This window comes from Equus caballus, chromosome 15 (genome assembly GCF_041296265.1).
Source record: "Equus caballus isolate H_3958 breed thoroughbred chromosome 15, TB-T2T, whole genome shotgun sequence".
Taxonomy (NCBI): domain Eukaryota; kingdom Metazoa; phylum Chordata; class Mammalia; order Perissodactyla; family Equidae; genus Equus; species Equus caballus.
The window spans coordinates 47,995,546-48,012,110 of NC_091698.1; the positions used below are offsets into that span (position 1 = coordinate 47,995,546).

The 16,565-nt window shown below is 37.1% G+C and overlaps 1 protein-coding gene and 1 non-coding gene across 33 annotated transcripts in view; both read left to right on the forward strand.

Moving 5' to 3' along the window:
* The first annotated feature begins 646 nt into the window (after nt 1-646).
* Nucleotides 647-717, forward strand: TRNAG-CCC (transfer RNA glycine (anticodon CCC)). Its single transcript has one exon. It is a non-coding gene; the product is annotated as a tRNA-Gly (tRNA).
* A 109-nt stretch (nt 718-826) lies between these two features.
* TIA1 (TIA1 cytotoxic granule associated RNA binding protein) overlaps nt 827-16,565 on the forward strand; it is a 30,415-nt gene continuing 14,676 nt past the window's right edge. For 9 of the 32 annotated variants that reach the window (XR_011425990.1, XR_011425994.1, XR_011425992.1 and 6 more), the window contains exons 1-7: nt 846-1,275; nt 8,358-8,454; nt 13,099-13,197; nt 13,955-14,009; nt 14,182-14,214; nt 14,813-14,931; nt 15,448-15,535. Coding sequence is in view for 8 of the 32 variants with exons in the window: in XM_070235341.1 (XP_070091442.1) it covers nt 1,250-1,275; nt 8,358-8,454; nt 13,099-13,197; nt 13,955-14,009; nt 14,182-14,214; nt 14,813-14,931; nt 15,448-15,504 (486 nt within the window). In the remaining 24 variants the exon portion in view is untranslated. Of the gene's footprint in view, nt 1,276-8,357; nt 8,455-13,098; nt 13,198-13,954; nt 14,010-14,181; nt 14,215-14,812; nt 14,932-15,423; nt 15,536-16,264; nt 16,402-16,565 lie in introns of those variants that run through there. The other 23 variants (XR_011426003.1, XR_011425999.1, XR_011426002.1 and 20 more) reach the window with 12 other exon arrangements.

Below are 16,565 nucleotides of genomic sequence, written 5' to 3' on the forward strand. Positions count from 1 at the left end.
TGATATCTTTGAATAATTTCCGAAGAATGTGTCATAGATTCTAAAGACAATTCCAAAAATGGAAATCCAAAAGTATCCTAGTCTAAAGGAATGACTTCGAAGAGGACGTCACATTTTTGAATGTGTACATTCTTCTATGTTTAAACAAAATGCGTAATGAGTACGCTGAACCACATTTCAGAGCCCTCATCTCTCTGCTTCCCACGAAGAGGACTGAAATTTACATATCTTCTAACTCATTTGGTTTTAGGATTCTTGTGATCGAGTTGCATTAAATATCTCAAGTATTTTCCAATGTACATTGAATATACCAATAAAATGCAATTATTAAAGAAAAATTCGGCAAAGATCTGGAAATATCTTCTTGACTCTCAAAAATTTGATTAACACCAAGACAAATTCTTAATGAAACTATTTTTTTAAACTAAAAAAATTTGAGTTTTTTTGTACAGAAAAAGTAGAAACAATCATTCAACTGTATTGGGATCAGAGAAAATAAATCCTTTCTTATATCAATGAAAAACAGCAAAGTATAGACTCTCAATAAACTTTTGTTTGTATAAGGATAAACAAATCATCCTTATATGGGAACTAACGTTTGCTTGTGTTCAGTCTTAGGATATTTCAGCGAGCCTAACTTCCGTCAGCGCCGCTGGTGTAGTGGTATCATGCAAGATTCCCATTCTTGCGACCCGGGTTCGATTCCCGGGCGGCGCATGCAGTTTTGCCACCTTCAGAACAAGGAAACTTGAAGAGTTCTAAAAACTTAGAATTTTTAATTTCCATACAGACTTCTATTTCATTATAATTCACAGTTAAAACACTCGAATTTGGAACTGGAAGACAGAAAAGTTTCCGCAAGGCCTGAAATAGTTAATCCTTACGCCTGCGCAGTCTGAGACACTCCAGCGTCGGGTGGAAGAGCGGCTGCGCAACAAGTGAACCTATGGGTTGAGGTGTAGCCTGGCGGCCGGGAGGTTGAAAGTGCAGGATTATTCCGCGCCTGCGCGGCCCGGGTCAGTTCGCTGGCTGCTCCTGGGCTCCCGGCTCGCCGCCATCTTGTATTGGGGCTTCATTGTTCGCGCTGGGCCTGCCGCTTTGGTGTAACTGCCGCCGAAAAAGGAGGCGGAGTAACCTCCGGTCAGCCGAGGAACCCCGCTATCCCGCAGCCATAGCGGCTCAAAAGATTTGGGAGGTAATAAAAGACTAGGGAGCTGGACCCGGAGGCGCGGCCGCGACAGCAGCAGCCATGGAGGACGAGACGCCCAAGACTCTGTGAGTCTGGGGTAGCGCTGGGGGTGGGGGGCGGGATGGTGGTGGTCCCGGAGGGAGGCCTCGGCCCTGCGCCGCTCCCCAGCCTATTGTTCTCCGAGGACGCCGCGGGGTCGTGGTTCCTCTCCTGGGCGCGCCCTAGGATGCTGGGGACGGAGAGCCGGGCAGTGAGAGGACGCGGCGCAGGGAGAGGGCTTCGACCCCCGCCGCCTTCTTCACCTGCGCGACCCCGCCGCGTGGCCTTTGGCCTCGCCACGGGCCCTCTGCGGCCTCAGGCCTGGACAGAGGACTTTTTCATTCAAACCTCTTTTTTAGAAGTCGGCGAACCTTCTTTTTTTTGTCCCTTGCTTTCCTTCTCTCTTTTCGCGCCCCTCCGTTTTGATGAACCTCTTTTGATCTGTTCAGCCGCATCACTTTCATTTCGCCTTGATTTCCTCCTGAAACCTTTCGTTGTCTTCTCGTTGATAGACCTTTTTCTCTTGAGGCTGCTTGTACTCCTTTTCAGTGAGGTAAAACTTGAATTCTCCCAGCTGCCAACTGGAAGGAAGCCAGATGTTTTTCTCTAACCTCTCTGGTTTTCCTTCTGTAGCTCCCCCACCCCGATCCCGACCCCTGACCAAAAAGCCTAAAAACCGGACACGCTAAGGATTTTGAAACTGCTTTTTAGAAATGGAAATCTCACCCGGAGGTATATATCAACTGAGAGGAAGTGGATTTAATACGTTTTTATTGTTGTGTGCTACTTTTGATTGACATGTTGCTGAACCAGCGGGCAGTTTGCATGAAACCAGAATTGATAAATATCTTAACATATTTAGTCACCTCGGAGAATTTTTGGTGTTAAATGATCTCAGTTTGGGATGTTTTCTTTGTCGTGTAGCTTCCACCATAGCATTTTCCTTTGTTTTTCGAAGTATTATCGGATGAGGTGCTCCTGCCTTTGTTGCTTTTCTCGGGAAAAAAAGAAAAAGCCCGATGAGTTTTTGACATAGCTTTTTTGGTTTTATGCTTAGAATACTGGCAGTTTGAGAACTCTCTGCGTTAAAAATACCATTTTAGGTTTCTTTTTGCAGCTCTCTAGCTATTAACGGTTGTTGTCATGAAGTACGGTGTAATCAGTTCTTTTTTCCATCACCAAAAAAGTTTCCATCTTGTAATCTATATGAGAAATATAGTTACACTTGTTTTCTTGATAGATTAGTAAACTTTTTTGCTAGTTTACCTGATAGTCTGTTAATCTTAAGTATCTTTTTAATAGGATGCAGCAATTAGTGCATGACCATGTTTTTTGAAAGATTCCATCTGTAGATGAATACTCCCTAAACTATTAGCCTCATAGAGTTTATGGAAGCCTTTTTCCCCCTTGCCTCTTAGGTAGAAGTATGATAGCCAGCAGCATATTGGATTAAACACTGCTCATCTTTTATAATGTCTTTAAATTTAAGATGATTATTATTTTGAAATTTTTAATTTCAGAAATGGCCAGAAATATCTGGGAATGTAACCTTTTTTAGTACATTGATTTGGGAATATCAAATAACGAAGACAGCTTCAGCTTTCTCAGGCCAGTCTGCAAAAGCAGGTGGTTAAACAGTACTAGCTTGGGGACAGGGGACCAACCATTGCAGGAGAAAGAAGGAAGGAAGTTTTATTCAACAGGTGCTTACTTTAATGCTTGTGATAATGTGAGTTCTGTGGTAAGTGCTTTCCAAGCTGCTTTAATCCTCATCGGAACTCTGCGGTGAATGGGCCCGTGTTTAACATGAGGAAAAGCTAAGCTTAGACTTTAAGTAACTCATGCAAGGTCATATACCTTTTTGTTCATCATCCTGCAACTCTACTGTCCTCAACTCTGAACTCTTCCGCTTAGGACTGATTTTCCCTTGCATCCTTTACTAGAACACCCAATCCAAAAACCTCTTCCCCAAAGTAGTCGATGCTCTAACACTTCCTATTCTCTCCTCCCTTGCTTCTACCGCCCTCAACCAAAACTCCCATTCTTCCAGTCAGACCGGTCTTGATTAAATATGAGTAGATACCAATCCTTAAGTTTTCCCAGCAATATTTTTACTTTTAATATAAATCGTTTGTTTTAATGACCCTGAAACTCAGGGTCTTTTAATATGTTCTTAGCACAGTGTCTGGCCCATGGCAAGTGTTGAATAAATTTGTGTTAAAAACTGGTACAATTCCTAGCAATGAATTAAGATTTTACTCATTCTTGAGGGTAAAATATAGTCTGAATCTAAGTATCACCTGTGTACTTAAATGGCTTCAGAGGAAATGCCTTCATTTGCCACAAATGAGTGTTCAGCATCGCCTTGTTAAGTTAGAGATTGCCAGTATTCAATTTCTTGTCAGCAGTACTTTGGCAATATATTGTGAGAAGTGGTTTGATTCTGGATGTGTTTTGAAAACAGAGCAACAGGAATCACCAATGGATTGTATGTGGGATGTGAGAATGAAGTTAACAATAAGGTTTATTTACAAATGTGTAACATCAGTCATCTAAAATGTTAGTTTGTTGCAAAGTATAAGTAAAAATGAGAACAGTCTTGAGACCATGGATGTCTTAGGATGTCTTCTGGCATAGTATTAGATACATTTGTTCAGGCTGGTTTATGTATATGGTGTGATCTCCAAGTGAAGGAGGTGCTAGCTAGTATAGTAAGAGGGTTTCAGCTATCATGCAACAAACTATCCTTTGTAAAGAGTAGACAGTTGTTAAATAATGGTAGGGTTGTGATGCTGGTGTATAGTATAAGTAAGTATTTGTTGTTCTACATACTTAAATAAGTAAAAGACATACACCTTTTCCCCATGAACTGGAGTAACTCTGGCAAAATAGGATAATTAGGACCAAATAGATACACAGCTTCCACTTTCACTGGATATTGGACTCCACTGCTGTTTACCACCAAATGGATTCTCTTTAATCTCTGCTTCTTGAAGCCCTATCTTTGTCTTCTATGTTCAGAACTGGTATCTCTAATTGACCTAGCCTAGATCACATGCAAGGGAGACTACAAAACCATATCTAGCCTTTTCAGCTTCTTTAGAGGAGTCAGGCTCTGCCACAGGATGAGGATTTCTCTCAAAATAGGAAGGAGGGGGTCAGCCCCATGGCCGAGTAGTTAAGTTCACGTGGTCCACTTCACTGGCCCAGGGTTTCACCGGTTTGGATCCTGGGCGCGGACCTGACACCACTCATCAGGCCGTGTTGAGGTGGCATCCCACATAGCACAACCAGAAGGACCTACAACTACAATAAACACCTATGTACTGGGGGGCTTTAGGGAGAAGAAGAAGAAGAAGAAAATAGGAAGGAAGATGTTTGGCAGCCAAAAATAAATAATTCACTACACAGGTGTAACTTAAATCCATACTATTAGTAGGAAATCCTTGGGCTTCAGTAGCAATAATATATTACAAAGTATTGAACAACTAAAGAAACATAAAAATGAGAATGAACTTTTTAAAGTACTAGCATTCTACAAACTATAAGAAACTTATTTTTCCATTGAAAGTATCTTGATTATAAAAAGGGACTGCAGAATTCAGATTTGGGCTTTCTGTCTCAAACTAGTATTTATTTAGCAAGTAGACTTGGAAAGTAATAGCATCTTAAGTTGTTTGGAAAATTTGAGGTATTAGTGATTTACTTACTGGTAAAAAGCAAAGACTAATTTAATGGGTTATTTTTATTTACACAAGGAAGACAAGTTTCTTGTCATTTGATTTCTTTGATATGAATGTTATATATGTTACTTGTAGTTTATTGTATTCCTGTCAGAGGTTGAGAACAAGTTGTTCATGTGATTTTCTCTGAAGAGCATTTCTCTAAACACCTGTGCATAGAGTTAATTGGTAGAGGCTCCTGGAGCTTATAGTATATACAACAGGCCACGTTAAATAAACAAATATAAAGACAATACAAACCCTGGTGCTTTTTAAAGTAGCTTATTTTTTTTATTACCTATCTTCAAATGAGGTATATCACTCAGAAAATATTTCTCAGAAAGTCTTAGATGATTTTGCAAAGAGTAATTAATAGAACTCAGGTTCCCTAAATAGTGTCCACTTGCCACTAGATTATCTAGCTTTAGGAAAGTGGATGTTAGAATTAACTTTCAGAAGAGCCATTTTATTCATTTAGACATATGCAATCCTGAGAATTTTTTTTTTTTTAAAGATTTTGTTTTTTTCCTTTTTCTCCCCAAAGCCCCCCGGTACATAGTTGTATATTCTTAGTTGTGGGTCCTTCTAGTTGTGGCATGTGGGACGCTGCCTCAGCGTGGTTTGATGAGCAGTGCCATGTCCGCACCCAGGATTCCAACCGATGAAGCACTGGGCCGACTGCAGCGGAGTGCGCGAACTTAACCACTCAGCCACAGGGCCAGCCCCCCAATCCTGAGAATTTCTTATAGGCACAAGAGTCAGACAAGAATCGATATAGAAGAGTTGCAGAGATGGTACAGAGTTCTCACGTAACCTTCACCCAGATTCCCTTAATGTCAACATCTTACATAACTATGGTATGGTTATCAAAACTACAAGCTTTCTGGGGCTGGCCTGGTGTTGTATTGGTTAAATTCATGTGCTACGCTTCGGCGCCCAGGGTTCACAGGTTTGGATCCTGGGCGCAGACCTAGCTAGTGCCACACTGTGGCAGCATCCCTCATAAAATAGAGGAAGATTGGCACAGATGTTAGCAACAGTCTTCTTCACAAAAAAAAAGTTAAAAAACCCTACAAGCTTTATTCCAGTTTCCCCAGTTTTTCCACTGATGTCCTTTTTATATTCCAGGATGCAGTCAAAGATAAGACATTGCATTTAGTCGTCCTCTCTCTTTACTCTCCTTTAATATGTGAGATGTCTTTTGTGCCCATGGCACTTTTTAAGGGTGCTGTTTCTCCATGGTACAATCTGTTTCTCCCACTATACAGTGACTCTGTACTTTTTTTCTCTACATACTCTAGTAATTAGAATTAAGTCACAAAGACTAGCCCACACTCAAGAAGAGGGAATGAAGCTCCACTTCGCAGAAGGGGGTATCAAAGAAATTGTGGACATATTTTATTTGGACATATTTTAAAACAACCAGTTCATTGGTTAAAACCAATAATATCTTAGAGGAGATATTTTGAAGCTCTACATATATCCTATTTCTCCTTAGAGTTTCATCAACCATAAAAGATCCATGGGTGGATCTTGCCAATAGCAGTCATTACTGTGGTGTTTTGATGGTGATTTCCCTCATTCCTTCTACATTTATAAATTAGAGTTCTTCAAGAAAAAAGCTGTTTTCTCCCTGATCGGGATCCAGTGAAAGAATGTTCATTGTATTTGGTTGTCAGTGTCAAAATTTTAAGTTCCTTTTAATCAAAAACAGTCCTCCTTTTTTTTTAGGATAATTTTTTTGAAGAAATCAAACAAGTTGTCTTATACAGTGTCCCATTTGTGGATTTGTGTAATTGTTTTTATATGCCCAGTATTGTACACTTAGATCTAAATTTAAGCTTGACTAGATTCAAGTTAAAGCTTTTTGATTTGAATACTTCATAGGTGATATTGTATAATTCATATTGTACACAGTGTCTTGTTGTCCATCTGAAAAATGGTTTAAAGTTTGATCACTGGGTCAAAGTGGTAAATGACCAAAGCTCTTACTTTTTTAAGGTAGGGTTTTCCCTTTGGCCACTGTTAAGTAATCTTTGTGATAACTTTGTTACCCTGCAGGTATCCATTTTCACACCAAACTTTCATCTAATGTTTCTGCATCTGTTAATGATTCTTGCCTGAATCAGTTATTTCATTAGGGCTTACACATTATTAATTTAATGTGTTAATGCTGTCTATGTTTATTGACTAGCATTTCTCTGTAAAGAAGAGCTTTTCCCTCATCAGCCAGAGCTATTAGATTACACTGTAATGGAGTTTTCAGAATAAAGATTTGGTGTAATGATAACCTCCAGTACTGGAAAAATTGCTGTTGGATAGCTGTTGCTGTTGCTTTTTTGAGTATCATTATTCTACCTGATCTTTAAATGTTATTCATTGTTCCTTGAAACTCAGCACTTCTCCCTTTGCCATTTTAACCTATTCCACTGCCTTTGTGGTAAGCGCTCAATATGTTTATTGAACGGGTAAGTGGAAGGAAGGAATTAACACTTTCCGTCATGTATAGATGTTTATTTTTCTGGAGAGAGAGTCCATACCTTTCATCATTGTTCTCTGAAGGATTCTTGGCAGAAGAATAAGAAACTGTGGTTGTTGGGAGACTGCATTCTCTGATTTCAGAAGTGATAACTTCTATCACTGACCTGTCTAGAGGCAATCTAATTTCAAAAGTCCCATTTTGAAAATTTATTTATTTAAACCTTTTAAATAAAGATCATCCCAGTCGTGTGATCATGGAATACACTGTTTACAGTAATTAAGTGTGTTGGTTACTAATTCATGTTATCTGTGGAAGGTCTGTCCTGGAATCTTTCTCCTCACTCTCCACTTCCACTGATCAGTGATACTCATTGAAAGGTTTCCCATCCCTTTGTGAGTATGCATAACACCTGAGAAGTGATTTACCCATGATTTCTCAAAAATATGTTTATTGTGTAAACCAAAGTATACCTATATTGGACTCTGTTAGGGGAATCATGAATTAAAAATGGAGGAAAATTTACTCATTAATACTGTAAAAGTAGAAGTAATTGCAAAGCTTCTCAGGATTTATTGTATAAAATGTTCTGTGTGTCCCGTGATTCATTTGAGAGATTTTTAAGCATATCTTCCTAGGGTAAACCTAGAAACTTAGAAACAAACAGGTTTAATTTGCAAACCTTGACTAACACACACACACGCTTCCCCTCTACTAACAGTGTCTAATATATTTGCAGGTAACATACCTTGCATCTGTTTTGAAAGAGGTTTTGAAGTTTTGGCAAATTTTTATAAGCTATTCCCAAATAATGTAGTTTAAGGCAAATATCTACCTATTCCCAAAGTTTATTTTTCAGTAAGCAACTTAGAAACTGATGCAAAAGAAGCAAATTTAAGATGGTAAATTGTGTTTCTTTGTGTTTCAGGTATGTCGGTAACCTTTCCAGAGATGTGACAGAAGCTCTAATTCTCCAGCTCTTTAGCCAGATTGGACCTTGTAAAAACTGCAAAATGATTATGGATGTAAGGGTATTTTACTTAGTTAACTTTCTTCTTTTTTTTAAATACATTATTCAAATCTATTACTTCCAGGAACTCTTAGTTTATGCAGTGTAACGTTGGGATTTTAGTGAATTTGTAATAATTTGGCCACTGAGTTTAATTTGTTTTACTAAATAAAGGAAGAAGAGAATAGAACTAATGATTTCTAGAGCAGGTGAGAACTATGGGTAGGCTCTTGTTTTAAGTGCCTTGAGGCATCAGAATTGTTTATTTTATATGTGGTGTCAGTTGATTAGCTAATCTAGAAATTCAGTTATTACAATTAAATTGGGAAATTGGGTCAAAAAATAATAGACATTTGATACTGTGAAATTGTTTGTTTTTAACTTTATTTTTAAAGGTCATTATTTCAAGTTTTTCTTGCATCGCAGCAATTCCCATCCATCAGACCTTTATATTTAGAAAAAACATTGAATTCATTCATCTAATTGGTGTTAATCCTGAATTATAACATATATAAAAAGACAAAGTTTTTTTGATGGGAAAGAGTGCTGAAGAGAAATCTTTTATCCTATGGTCTCTTCTTCCTGTAAACTTTTGGTTTTCTTTTCCCCAGGAAAGAAAATCAGATATGTGTCTGTGTATTTGCTACTTTCTTTTCTATTGTATGCCAATTTAACTCTTTTTGCTGTGTATTTTAAAAATTGTTTAGTCAATTGATTTTGGTTTGTTCTTAGATTTTAAAATGTCAGACCTTTCTCTGAATGATACAGGGTCATCTACTTATAATATAGATGGATTCAACAGATGTTTTTGTCCTTTACACTCTTCTTAAGTGTTTTCTTATCACATTTAATATCTGTATGCCTTTGGATAAAGAAGAAAAGATCCATGTACCCAGAGAGAAAGATAAGAGGGAGAGACAGGAAAATGATGGAGAATTTAAAACCAGTCTTTCCTTGATCTGGGTCTTCTTCCTTATCCCAGTAATAGCATTTATGCAATGCTTGCTACCTATTATTATTCTAATTCTGATGCATTATCACAAATGCTCAATAGAAACGTTATAAAGCAGATGTTATTCCCGTTTAATATATGCAGAAATGAGGCAGAGCAAGGATGTAAACCCAGATTGATCTATCTGAATATGAATCCTGTCCATTGGTTTGAACGCTGCTATTCTGTCCCTGTCTGTGTCATTCTGGATATTTGCCTGGTAAAGATCACTAGGCAAAATGTTAAGGGCTGCCTGACCTACAGAAAAGGCTGACTAGGTGCAGGCCCGGTGGCCTAGTGGTTAAGTTCACGCACTCCACTTTGGCGGCCCGGGGTTTGCAGGTTCGGATCTCGGGCGCAGATCTATATACTGCTCATCAGGCCATGCAGCATCCTGGATACAAAATGGAGGAAGATTGGCACAGATGTTAGCTCAGAGACAATCCTCAAGCAAGAGGTGCAGGATTGGCAGTGAATGTTACCTTAGGGCCAATCTTCCTCACAAAAAGAAAAAAGAAAAGGCTAACTAGGTTAGCCTCTGCCACTTTGTATAAGTTTTGAATTGATGTCCCTATTTATGAATTTTATGCTCCTTGGAGTATAAAGGCTGATAGTGTGTACGCTTAGATTCTTTTTATCTAAAAAGTACAGTTTTTTTCTGGGTACAAATTAAGTAAAATGAACGTTCTTTTTCATTTGATTGCTCTTCTCTTAAGTGTAAGCTACCTTTCCTAGCCACCTTCTGATGCCTGTCAACATTGATCTTTGTAGGAGAATTTGCATTTTGTGCTGTTAGTTTGAATTATACAATTTTTAAAACATTTTTTTAATCCCTAATGTTTTTAAAATAAAATAATGGATAATCTCAATATCATCAATTTTGTGGTTGCCTCCTTGCTCTAAAATTCTTTTTTTTCCCTTAAAGATTGGCACCTGAGCTAACATGTGTTGCCATTCTTTCTTTCCTCCTCCTCCTCCCTCCTCCTCCCTCCTCTTTCTTCTTCTTCTTCTTTCTTCTGCTGCTTCTTCTTCTTCTTCTTTTCCTTCTCCTCCTCCTCCTCCCCAAAGCACCCCCAGTAGATACTTGTATATTCTAGTTGTGCTATGTGGGACGCCGCCTCAGCATTGCCTGATGAGTGGTGCTAGGTCCACGCCCAGGATCCAAACCGGCAAAACCCTGGGCTAGGTCCACGCCCAGGATCCAAACCGGCAAAACCCTGGGCTGCCGAAGCAGAGCACATGAACTTCACCACTCAGCCATGGGGCTGACCCTTAAAATTCTTAAAAATCATTGCCAGTGACTTTTTTAAACTGTTAATTGTGCTTGAAGCAAGATGGTATATTTCTTTATTCTAGTATCATTCTAGTCTTTTGAATTAGTTTCTTATTTTAACAATTCTGCTGAGGAGATTATGGAAGGAATTTCAAAATGGACTGTAAAGTCATTTGGTATTTTGCACTTGATAGGTGTAAAATATTGAGTTTTTTTTCTGCTTCTTTAATTTACATGAAACATATAGCTTCATTTATCATCATACCTCAGTTACTTGGAACACTAACAGAAAAGAAGAGAGAATTTTATTTTTGAGGTCATAATAGTTTATAACATTGTGAAATTTCTGTTGTACATTATTTTTTGTCAGTTGACGTATCTACATGCCCCTTCACTCCTTGTGCCCACAGCCCAGCCCCTTCCCCTCTGATAACCCCTAAACTGTTCTCTTTGTCCGTGTGTTAGTTTATCTTCCACATATGAGTGAAATCATATGGTGTTTGTCTTTCTCTGTCTGGCTTATTTTGCTTAACATAATACCCTCAAGGTCCATCCATGTTGTTGCTAATGGGATAATTTAGTCTTTTTTATGGCTGAGTAGTATTCCATTGTGCATATATACCACATCTTCTTTATCCAATCATCAGTCAGTGGGCACTTGAGTTGCTTCCATTTCTTGGCTATAGTGAATAATGCTGCAGTGAACATAGGGGTGCATGTGTCTCTTTGAATTGTTGATTTCAGGTTCTTTGGATAAATACCCAGTAGTGGGATAGCTGGGTTGTATGGTATTTTGATTTTTAACTCTTTGAGAAATCTCCATACTATTTTCCATAGTGGCTGCACCAGTTTGCATTCCACCAGCAGTGTATGAGGGTTCCCTTTTCTCCATGTCCTCTCAAACGTTTGTTATTTTTTTGTCTTGGTGATTTATAGTCATTCTCATGGATATAAGGTGATATCTTAGTGTGGTTTTATTTGCATTTCCCTGATGGTTAGTGATGTTGAGCATCTTTTTGTGTGCCTATTGGCCATCTGTATATCTTCTTTGGAGAAATGTCTGTTCATATTCTTTGCCCATTTTTTGATCAGGTTGTTTGGTTTTTTGTTGTTGAGTTGTGTGAGTTCTTTATATATTTTGGAGGTTAACCTCTTTCGGATATATGATTTGCGGATATTTTCTCCCAGTTGGTGGGTTGTCTTTTCATTTTATTCCTGGTTTCCTTTGCCTTGCAGAAGCTCTTTAGTCTGATGAAGTCCCACTTGGTTATTTTTTCTTTTGTTTCCCTGTCCAAGTAGACATGGTATTCTAAAAGAACCTTCTAAGACCAATGTCAAAGAGTGTACTGCCTGTATTTTTTTCTAGAAGTTTTATGGTTTCAGGTCTTACCTTCAAGTCTGATCCATTTTGAGTTTATTTTTGTGAATGGCATAAGAGAATGGTCTACTCTCATTCTTTTACATGTGACTGTCCAGTTTTCCCAGTACCCATTTGTTGAAGAGACTTTCCTTTCTCCATTGTATGTTCTCAGCTCCTTTGTCGAAGATTAGCTGTTTGTAGATGTGTGGTTTTATTTCTGGGCTTTCAATTCTGTTCTATTGATATGTGTGCCTGTTTTTGTATGAGTCTAAGAATTTATTTCTTCCCTATTGTCCAATTTGTTGGCATATAGTTTTTCATAGTATTCTCTTGTAATCCTTTGTATTTCTGCGGTATCCATTGTAATTTCTAGAGGAGAGAATTTTTAAAAGACTGCTAAGCAGACAAAAATTTAATGTCAGAAAATCCACATTCTAAAACTTATTCTAAAACTTTACTTACCAAAGAACCTCTTCAGATTTCAAAGCCTATTTACTTATGTTTTAGAAACAGTTTTAAGAAGGTTGGCTGGCATTTTCTGCTGCTCAGCTAGTTAGAAGCAGCAAGGATATATGCACGTTTATAGCAATAAAAAGTAACATGTAACATGGAAGGGACAGAAAAATTATTAAAAGCCAACACCAAGACTTGAGAACATAGGAGTATAGCCAGACTTAACCTCTGTAGCTTAAAGAAATGATTATATTATATGGTGATGGGGAGAACACACAGACACACACACACACACATATATATATATAATATAGCTATATATTCATCCATTCATAATTAGGACACTTAGTCATTAGTAAAAGATTAAATTATATATACTAGTATACTATGACTTGTTGAAGAAGACAGCTTTCTATATAAATAGTTCATTTTTGAGTGTTCACTTCCTTAGCTAAAGATTTACTTGTGGAATGGACCCTTCATTCTCCATGGCCTGATAACTGAGGTGTATAAAACTTTCCATAATTTTAAGTTAATGGGAATATAAAACTTAAAATTGGCTTTTGTGTTCCTCCTTCAACAGACAGCTGGAAATGATCCATATTGTTTTGTGGAGTTTTATGAGCATCGTCATGCAGCTGCAGCACTAGCTGCTATGAATGGGCGGAAGATAATGGGTAAGGTAAGCTGTCATAATTAAAGGTGACTTGCACTGGAAAATTTTAAGTTGCATATAGCTTGTTTCCTTTTTAGAAGCATTTTATTCACTTTACAGCAAAAGATCACATGTAATGTTAAAAAGATGAGATAAAGCTTTTAGAGGGTGTGTTTATATTAGTATCCTTCATGGTGACTTGCACCTGATAAATACTAAAATATTTGTTGAATTACTCAAGCCCGGATGAAACATCTAGGACGACTGGATACTAATGGGGAAGAATAAAAGGAAAAAAATTTATTGGTACTTTAGATAAGAAAGGTTAGTTGAATGTTAACAGAGAAGTATGTTAAATTAGCGTTTGTCAGCATTATTTGGGTCAGTGTAGGTTAAAAGATAAGTATTGAAACTTTGACCAGAACTGGTATCCCCTTGAGTGTTTCATCTCAAACACACAGGGGCCAGCCCTGTGGCCGAGTGGTTAAGTTCATGTGCTCTGCTTCGGTGGCCCAGGGTTTCGCTGGTTCAGATCCTAGGCGTGGACGTGACACCGCTCATCAAGCCACACTGAGGCGGTGTCCCACATGCCACAACTAGAAGGACCCACAACTAAAAATATGCAACTATGTACCGGGGGGCTTTGGGGAGAAGAAGGAAAAATTTAAAAAAAAAAAAAGTCTTTGAACAAACACCTTCCTATGTATTCATAGATGCAAATGTTGTAATATCTTATTTTGAGCTCTTTATTTTATGGAGTATAAATGTAGAAAAATTTTTTTAGGAAGTCAAAGTGAATTGGGCAACAACCCCCAGCAGTCAAAAGAAAGATACAAGCAGTAAGTATATTTTATACTCTTTGAACGTTTGTTTTTATTGTACACAGTAGTTTTATTGTAAAGCATATAAACATCATACATGTTTGCAGTAATGTTTTGATCGTTATCCTAAGATATGATTGAATGTGTTTGTGTTAATAAATTTAAGAACAAATCTAATCTTTGTCATCAGGTAGTACCGTTGTCAGCACACAGCGTTCACAAGGTAATTGTATCTTCTTAAACATAAAATGAAATCTCTTGAAAGGGTATTCACTAACCACCTGAATTTTTTTTTGTTTGATATTGGGGGGAGTGGGGAGGGAGGAGGTCGTATTTCTATTGTATCTCTGGCAATATTTTCCCCCTTTTCTCAGTGTTGACCAAGTGTGGCTCGTCCACTACTTTGGTGCTATCTCAAGTTCTCTGACCCCCTTGGTAGCAGTTGATGCCTTAGAAATACTTTCACCAACTAAAGGGCAAGATACCCTGCTTCCTTGAGGTCACAATCTGTGCTTCATACCCAGATCTTCTGATTGCTTGAGTTGCTCCTGAAACTGTTTCCCAAATGGCAACCCAGTGTGTTGCTTGAGGCCTGCCAAGTGGGGGTAACTTTTCTTTCCAAATATACTTTGTCAAAATTGATATATATGTCCATTTTATAAAGTGTTGATCCAAGTATTTTGTATTTTTAAAGTGTTTCTTTTTTGAGCATTGTCTTTTTTTAAAAACTTCACATATGGGATCATTATTTCTCTCCAATGCTTTTTTAGTGGCTCTGATATAAAGTGAAGGGATTACTGTTTTCATTCTGTTGCCTTCAGTCTTAGTTCACTTGCACATGGATTCACATAAACTGAATGGTGTAATGTCTGGGCAACCAAAACTGTTGGCTTTTGAGAAAACTGTCAAATACTTTAACATCAAACTGTTGCAATGCAAGGTATTTCTTTGATTGTTCTTCACAAAATATGGTTAAACCAAATATATCATGTAGCTAGCTTCAGTAAATTGTCTTAACTGAGGCGAGTCTAGTCTTCATAACTCACAATACCACTATTTTATTTTAATGTGTAAAGCATTAATATAGTGGTAAACTGAATAAATGTAATAATTACTATGAGAATGGTAATTAAGTCATTAATTTTTTTGCAGAACTTATTATATATTATTAGTTTATTTTCTTAGAACAGTATAATAAATGGCTGTAAGTAGAAATATAACTGTCAGTTTCCAGTTAGGCATATCACAGTCTTTAGGAGAAGCTTACCTGTATTGTCACCTTGATTCATTATGTTTAAAATTGATAGGATTTGTTATAGATATAGGATAGTGTTTTACTTATACTTTACTATAATCTGTAAGTTATTTTAAGAATACTTTATTGAATAGATTTTAGTATTTTTTAAATTCTAAAATTTTATTTTTCTTTTCACTTCCCCTTCCTTCCCTTTATAAGATCATTTCCATGTCTTTGTTGGTGATCTCAGTCCAGAAATTACAACTGAAGATATAAAAGCTGCTTTTGCACCATTTGGAAGAATATCGTAAGTAACAGAAGATAAATTTAAAGTGCTTTTAATTAGAAACCGTCTTATGTAGAAGTAATTTGAAAGTCTATTGTGAATTTTGGACATTACTTTTAACACTTGAATATAATGTATTACATTGTTTAGAGACTATTCAAGCAGTTAACAGCCAAAGATGGTTTTCCCATTGATAAAATAAATCTTTGGTCTTCAATTATCTTAAAATCCATTTTTAATTAGCATTAGCTTTTAAGAGACAAATTTGCTTTATTGTACATACTGCTTTTTATGTAAGTGTCTTGATAGCTTGCTGATAATCTTTAGTACAAAACTTGTGCTGTGTCTAAGGAATTTAGACCCTTTGGGCACTTCTATGATACCATGCATTTTGTGTTAATATATTTTAACAAAAAGAAACTTTAACGATTCAACCTAAAAAGCAGTTATTAAGTGTTAATTCCCAAGTATCTGCCCTTTGGTTGTTGTTACAGTTAACAATAATAATAATAATGATACCTTTTAGTATTTTGTAAAGCACTGTCCTGCTTGCATATGTTATTAATCATACACTTTAGGCCCTTTGTAAATAGCTCACTCAAGGTAGTATTCGTCATAAAAGAACTTTAATATTTTTAAAAGCATACTGTAATAAATAGTAAGTTGATTATAGTACTTTCTTAGAAGTAATTGTTGAATTTAGAAAACAGAAATTTTTTAGGGTTTCTGGTTGCTTTATTATTGTTTCAGCTAGAAGAGTAGTAAAAGGAAACACTAGCTTTGGTTTGGTTTGATGAACAGACCAACAGCAGAGATGAGAAGGTGAGGAGACTTGGAAAGTAAATGCTAGTAGTATTGGTGACGAATTTTGGGAGTTTTCATTTGAAGAGTTGTAGTTCATTGGTAGGGGGATAAAAATGTATAGTGACGAAGGAATGGTCATAAGTAAGGGGTCAACTTTAAAGGCAGTTACAAGATAAGGGTTTATAAATGAATTCTTCTGTTAGGTGACGTTTTTCATCATCTGTAATAACTGATTAGGAAAAATAAG